At 36.9% G+C, this 7,405-nt stretch overlaps 1 protein-coding gene across 1 annotated transcript; it reads left to right on the top strand.

Moving 5' to 3' along the window:
• Positions 1-3,295: 3,295 nt before the first annotated feature.
• CSNKA2IP (casein kinase 2 subunit alpha' interacting protein) lies at positions 3,296-5,467 on the top strand. The gene has a single exon (XM_065913628.1). The coding sequence runs from the start codon at positions 3,296-3,298 to the stop codon at positions 5,465-5,467; it is 2,172 nt and encodes a 723-aa protein (XP_065769700.1).
• The last annotated feature ends 1,938 nt before the right edge of the window (positions 5,468-7,405 follow it).

Genomic DNA, 7,405 nt, shown 5'->3' with positions numbered 1-7,405 from the left:
TTAATTAGTTTTTTCTTAGTAGTTTACTGAGTTTTCTGAGAAATGGACATTGAATTATATAAAATTACTTTTGAACACATATTGAGTTTTTTGTGAATTATGAGCATGACAAATTAAATGTTTCCTAATGATAAATCATTACATAGTTTGAATGAGATGAAGTTGGTGCTAGCAGAGTATTATGTTATTGAAATGTTAAATGTTTTATTTTATTTTGGAGTTTTGCATATGGTATATGTTATTACTTTTAGTTTTGAACTATTTTTGTTATGTTTTAATATCAGATTTACATATAGCAGTTTCACGAAACAAATTTATAATATTTCTATGTTCATTATACTCTGACAAAGTTTGTATAACATTATAAATATATCTTCATTGAAAGTTGGAAAGGACTCAACTGAAAGAAGAATTTGAGCAAGAATTATTTGAGAATTAATTCTTTCATAAGTCATAATTATTTTTTCCCATCTTTATAGCTTCATTCAAATCTCCACAATGTCTTGAATTGTATTTAATGTTTATATGCTTTAGTTAAAGCATGTTCTTTGAAACAGGAATCTTATTTGCTGAGTAGGTTTGAAAGTGGAAAAAATTCAGAAATGTAATTTTTCTGTCTTAAATTTTTCTTTGTCTTAAATTCTTGTTAGTTCCATTTGTTTTGAATTTCTTTATTCTTTTCCATATGATAGCAGGATTTCCACACTGCATTCTTCTCCTCCCCACTTTTTTTTAAAGTTTCATTGCATCTGGGTGCCAGAACTTGGTTCATCCTTTAATAGTTCACTTTTCAGTGAAATTTTGTGTCAGATGTGTCTTTTCAAATTAGCGTCAGGTTATGTATTCTTAAACCTTGTATTGAAGTTAGGAAACAGGGAAAAATACACGTAGAGTAAATGTTAGAGCTCAATTATCACAAAGTGAATTCACCTACACTGTCAGCGTCCAGGCCAACAAACAGAACATTATCACCACCCCAGAAGCCTTGTGTTCCCTTGTAACCTCCGCTTCCCCCAGATGTATTATTATCTTGACTATGAGTACCATAGTTAGTATGAACTGATTTTGTACTTTTATACATAAAATTACAAATGAGTTTTTGTGCATATACTTTTCAATCAGTATTTTTTATGTGATATTCATTCATGTAGTTCTATGATGTTAGATTTTCTGTTAATTTTCATTGTTGTCCAGTATTTTATTGAATGAATGTATCACAGTTTACTTATATAATCTATTATTGGTTGAAAGTTAATTCTAGTTTGAAACTATTAGGAATAATAGTCCATGAATATCCTAGTATATGTATTTTGGTGCCAATATTCATGCATTGCATGCCTCTTGAGATGTATCTAAGAGTGGAATATAATATATACATATGTATGTATGCATATATATATATAATATACTAATTAAGCTATATAATCACCAGTTATTAGCTTTATAAGTTTTCATATTAGTCACATTCTGATAATGTGTAGTAGTATCTCTCTGTAGTTTAAATATGCATTTGACTGGTTTCTAACAATCCTGAACATCTTTTCATATTGCATTAGTATTTGGATATCCTCTTTTGTGAAGTGCTCATTCCATGTTTTGCCTGTCATTCTAACTGCACTGCTTATCTTATCTTAGTAACTTGCAGAAGTTGTAATGAATATGAGTCTCTCTTTCAGATATATGCATTGCAAATATTTATTTTTCCCATTCTTTGATGGCATTTCTTGATGACTGAGAATTTTTGATTTTAGTTTATCAGTTTTTAATGGTTATAGCTTTCTATGTTTTAAGAAATCTTTCCATACATCAAGGTCATGGTGTTACTCTATATTACTATATAGATGTTTTTTAGAATGTGATATATATGCAGTAGGCTGTGCTGTTCCCTCCCCTTTTTAAAGTATTGATGTTAAGACACAATACGCAAAATCCAGCAATCACAAGTAACTTAGTTGTTACTCTTCATGCATGTTACGTGCTCAGTGGTGTCCAACGTTTTGGGACCCTGTGGACTGTAGTTCACCAGGCTCCTCTGTCCATGGGATTTTCCAGGCAAAATTACTGGAATGCGTTGCCATGTCCTTCTTCAGGGGATCTTCCACACTCAGGCATCAAACTCATATATCCTGCACTTGCAGGCAGATTCTTGACTGCTGAGCCACCAGAAAGCCCTATTCATGCAGGCAGAAGCAAAATGAAGACGTTCTTTGGGTGAGGAGTAACTGTCTGTCATCAGCAAGAGTTTGCTTTTGGATTTGTGGCAGAGGAACGGGAAGAGAGTGACAAAGGTTGGGGGGAAGATAAATAAACATAAATATATTAGTTTAGATGAGATATGCCTACAGAATAAGTGGAATTGAATAGAAAAAAGAGTATAAGAAGTAGTGGAGTTGAATAGAAAAAAAGGTGAATTAATATATGAAAGAGATAAGATCAACAGATACTGGTATCTAGATGGTTTTGGAAGGTGAATCTGTCCAGGATAATTTCAAAGATTTTGAATTAGATGACTAGTTTAGGGACCAAGATAGAAGATGCAGAAAAGATGATTTCTTTACAAGGAGCATTAACTTTATTGATTCTTATATGTTGGTGTTTGAATTGTTTTGGAGATTTTGGGGTAGAGTGGGACATGACTAAGTGACTAAGCATGCACACTCACATATAAGAAGAACTTCCATTTTACTTTGAGTCTATTATTTAATGCAATAAATTTATCTCAAATTTTTTTTTAACTAAAGCAATCATTGAAAGAACACCCCAAATAGCTATTACCTATTACTGAGCATCTCCTATATCTTGGGGACTGTTATACATTTTAGGTATATTATTTAGTCTTTAGTCCAATAAATTAAACATTATATTTACCTGTTTTACATGTAAGCAGCTGAATGTTTAGAAAATTTTACTCAAAAGATACACACAGTTCTTTTGTCACTATAAATTGTTTGAGAAAATTAATATCCCTATCAGGCCCCCTCTCTGAAACCTCTTCACTGTTTTGTTAACAGGTATCATTTCCTTAAGAGGAAAAAATTCTAGGAAGCTAAAGAGAAGACAGAGAAGAATCTCAATTGGTGACACTTTTTTTCCAACCTCATTTACACCTCAATTTTGAGACACCTATAATATTTAGGAATTAACAGAAAGGTCACAAGACAGATGTTTGACACTTCTTAAGTTATTTGTTTAGAAGTATTTGTTGTCCATGGAATCCAGCTAAAAGACTGTATCAGTTACCGAAACATCCCTGCAAGCCAACTGCTTTCAGAAAGACCTCTACGACTAGCACAAGATGGTGCCCCTAGCATATTATAACCAACACTTCGTGCCCTTAGAACACTCTTACCAACTGGCCGCAACCAGCTCATTAGCACGTCAATACACAGATGAAAAATTAAATCAACCCAATAACCAATCTGTGGTCAGAGTACAATCCCATAGTAATAACCTTGTAGTGCCTCCACCAAACTCTAGCCAGAAGGTACAGAGATGCTCAGAATTGCCCTCTGTCATGTCTCAGGACACAATTTCAGGGGACTGCTATAACAGGGTTCTAAAATCACCATTACCTCACTCCAAGCGTCAGGTCACACCTTCACTACACCTCCAGCGGAGAACTCCCTTGTGGCCTAATAAGAAAGCCCTGAGCTCACCTTTGTCCTACCCTAAACCTCAGAACACATCTTCATTTGACCTCATTAAGACATTGTCACCAGAGCCCAGTCAAACAGACTGGAGCTCACAGTTATCCTTTCCTAAACCTCAGAATACATCTTCCCTAGATCTTTTCTGGACATCACCTCCACTGAAGTCTATTCGAAGAGTGTCAAGTTCATCACTATATGTCAATCATCAAGAAACTCCTTCCCCAGACTACCTATGGACATCATCATCTTTGGAACCTAATCAAAGAGCCTTTAGTTCAGCATTACCCCAGTCCAAGCCTCAGAAAGCCTCTTCATTGGACAGCCTGTGGTCATCTTTGTTAGAGTGCAATCAAAGATGCTTGAGCTCACCATCTCCCAGCTCTACATCTCAAATAAATGACTTGTTTCAGACATCACCTGAAGCCCAGCCTTTGGAGCCCAGTCACATGACTCTGAGCTCATCATTACCTGACCCCAGACTTCAGACACCACCTGTACTGAGGTCCAATTCCAGTGTTCTGAGATTACCACTGTCCAGTTCAAAACCAAGAAAGTCACCTTTACCACACTCTGTCCACCAGTCAAAGAGTTTGCCGTTGTTCCAGCCCAAAACACTTGATCATGACTTCAGGACCCCGAGCTCAGCAATGTGTCACTCCAGATTGCAGGACACCACTTCACCAAGCGACAAACACAAAGCCACAGGTCATTCCTCACCTCATCCCAAACCAAATGTCGCGGGTCAGTCATTATTCAGCTCCAGGCACCCCATGAGGAGCATAGCTGCTTTAACACTGGGCTCCAGACTCCAGCGAAAAAGCAGTTTTGGTCACTGTGAAGAGACAGGACCCAGTAAAGAAATTCCATGGACTTTAGATCACACTCAACCCTGCATTGTTAAAGGCGGAACTGTCCCCAGTGATGTGGTAAATAAAATTGTCAATTCTCTTTCCAAGACCAGAATCCAGAGGGATCTCTGTAGGCAGATTCTCTTTCGAAGGATGAGGGGAAGACCAAACCCTCGTCCTGGCCCCCGCCTCTCATCCAGTTATATGGTTTGCTTGGCCTGTGCTTCCTGTGTCAGATCTCATTGCAGCCATCTTACAGGAAGGAAGGACCCCCACGCCGCCACACTCTTTGTCATCCCAACTCCTGAACTCACTCCTGAGAAAGAGATAACAGTGAAACTAGTTTTCATCCTTTCCCTACCAGAGACTACTTTTTTACTCCCTGTGAAAGAAAATCAGCCTGATGAAGCCCCTGAAGACCATCTTGAAGGAATGGAGAAGATACCAAACATTTTCCCTACCTCGGAATCTGATGTCACTCAGGGAGCTAATGAGAAGAAGACCTGGCTGACAGTAGCCCCCCAAAACCAAGCTGCAAGCCAACAGCCCCAGGCTGTAGACTGGCTGCTCTATGTGAAGAAAAACAGTAGCCCTCAGTTCCAGTCTGTACTCCCGTCCGCTTCCTCCTCCACGTCTTTGTCCTCCTCATCCTCTTCATCTTCCTCCTCCTCCTCCTCTTCCACCATAGCCCCCTTTCCCCCTCCTCCTCCTCCAAAAGAGTCTGCCGTCTCAGAAGGTGCGGTCACTAAGTTACTTAGTTACCACCGCTTGCCTCCAGGGGTCTCCTGGCTTGAGTTTATATGTAGTAAAAATCACCAGCCACTTCCTGGAAAACCACGTCCAAGTCAGTCACCATCTCCCAAAGCAAGGCCTGTGAGGAATAGCACCACAGTTAAAAGGAGAAAGGGGCCCAAGACAGTGTTCAAAATTTTCCAGACAAAGTTTCAAAATGAGAGAAATCTTGATTAACTTTTTGTTTCTTTGAAGGCAGTTGACCTCTTAGTTCTTTGACATTAGTTTGATTTCCTATCATGCTTATTAAAATTCTTAGTATTAACTAAGTGTGCCTCTATATTTCAGCTGATGAAGCAATTAGTTAAGGGGAACTATTGCTTTTAAGTCTATTTGAAGAGTCTTAAATAATAGACTTATTAATAGTCTTAAATAATAGACTAATAATAGTCTTAAATAATAGACTATGAGCTTCTAGAAGCCCAAAATGGAATCCTATGTTTTTAACCATGTGCCTGGCTTACAGTAGCCACTAGAAAATAATTGTTAAATGAATTAATAATAATTGACCACAGACCATAAATATCTCATTTGTCTTGCCTTGAACAGTATCCAACTCACTGTTATCCTCCTTCCTCATAAGGCATAATAGTGACGATGTCCCTAAAACAATTTATGCTAATCTGGTTCCCTATCTCTAAAGAAAATTCAGATCATGTTTAACAGTTAATACATATAGGAAGGAATCTTTTCAGTCATGTGTTCCTAGAGAAAATTCTTCTTTGGTAAGATCCCACACTCTTAAATGCAACAATTTATTCAACCATAGCAGATCTCAGAAAAGAATAACCAACTGGTACCCTACCTCATGCCAACTGTACCAATATTTAAATTATAGGCTGTAAAGTCACCTGCTCATCACTTCTACTTATACAACATAAATGAGTTAATAAAAATGTTTAAAAAATTGTTTCTGTTCCACTGGGTCTACTAGTAGCGGGAAGAAAAGGGAATAGTCTTACCTACTACCTTAAATAATTATACCTATCTGAAAGAGCTAGAATTAGTTTCTCTTGCATACACTGATGACTCACAATCCTACCTCTCCACTCTACTTCTTTCTAATCACTAGATTGCATATCATACATTCCAATTGAAACATTGTACAGGCATCTTAAACTCAACATAGCCAACCCAGAATTTGTCATCTTTACCTTTAAAGCTGGCATCTGCACATTACAGTCCTTTGTCCTCTGTCCCCTGTTTTAGTGGATGTTCCACCATCTGTCATGGAGTCTGTTTTCTCATTGCCCATCCCCCTCCAAGTCCGTGAGTTCCATGACCTTATTCTCTATAGAATCTAGCTTTTTTCTCCAACCCTATTGCCACTATTCTAGTTGTGGTCACGGATTTGTCAGCTGGATTACTGAAATAACTCCTAAACATGCATTTTAACTTTTGAACATATTTCTGAGATCAAAGTTGATGATACCATTTCACTGTTTGTAACCCTTTTTCATTGCCCATTGTTCCCTTAGGAAAGTCTTAATTCCTTCTGTGATTGAGTCATAATTTTCAAGATTGATTTCTTTCTCTTTTCCAGTCTCAGCCACATTAATTTCTTTACAGTGGGAAGCAAGCCTCCTACATTTCCAAATCAACAATTCTGGTGTCCAGAATGATCTTTCCATTTATACATTTTTGTTCTACAGGGCTCTAAAATCTTCTGGGAAGCCTTTTCCTGATCCACTTACAACTGAAGAGTTTAGTTGGCTTTCTTATTACCATGAAACTTTATTTTTACTCTTTATACTGATCTTCACCATAATATAAACCAATCGTTTCTTGTCTGTCTTTACTCACTAGAATGAAAACTTATTGTTCACCATTTTATGTCTATTTTTTATGTAGTCCTTGAAATACAGTATATTCCCTAAAATATGTATTAAGATTGAGTTAATGCTAGTGAAGCTCTTCATCTTTTTTAAATTCTCTGAAATAAGTAATGCTTCATCTATTTGCTTTTTCCCATACTAGTATTGAATTGTGTTTTGTACCTTTTGTCTTGGTGAGAACATATATAAAAATAATATAGTAGTCATCTTTGTCTTATTTCTTATATTAAAAGTGTTCCTTTCTAGTATTTCAGTATTAAATATGATGTTGCATAGCTGA

The sequence above is a fragment of the Muntiacus reevesi genome, chromosome 21 (genome assembly GCF_963930625.1).
Source record: "Muntiacus reevesi chromosome 21, mMunRee1.1, whole genome shotgun sequence".
Classification (NCBI taxonomy): domain Eukaryota; kingdom Metazoa; phylum Chordata; class Mammalia; order Artiodactyla; family Cervidae; genus Muntiacus; species Muntiacus reevesi.
The sequence above is the reverse complement of the archived record's forward strand: the minus strand, read 5'-3'. Positions and strand labels throughout refer to the sequence as shown.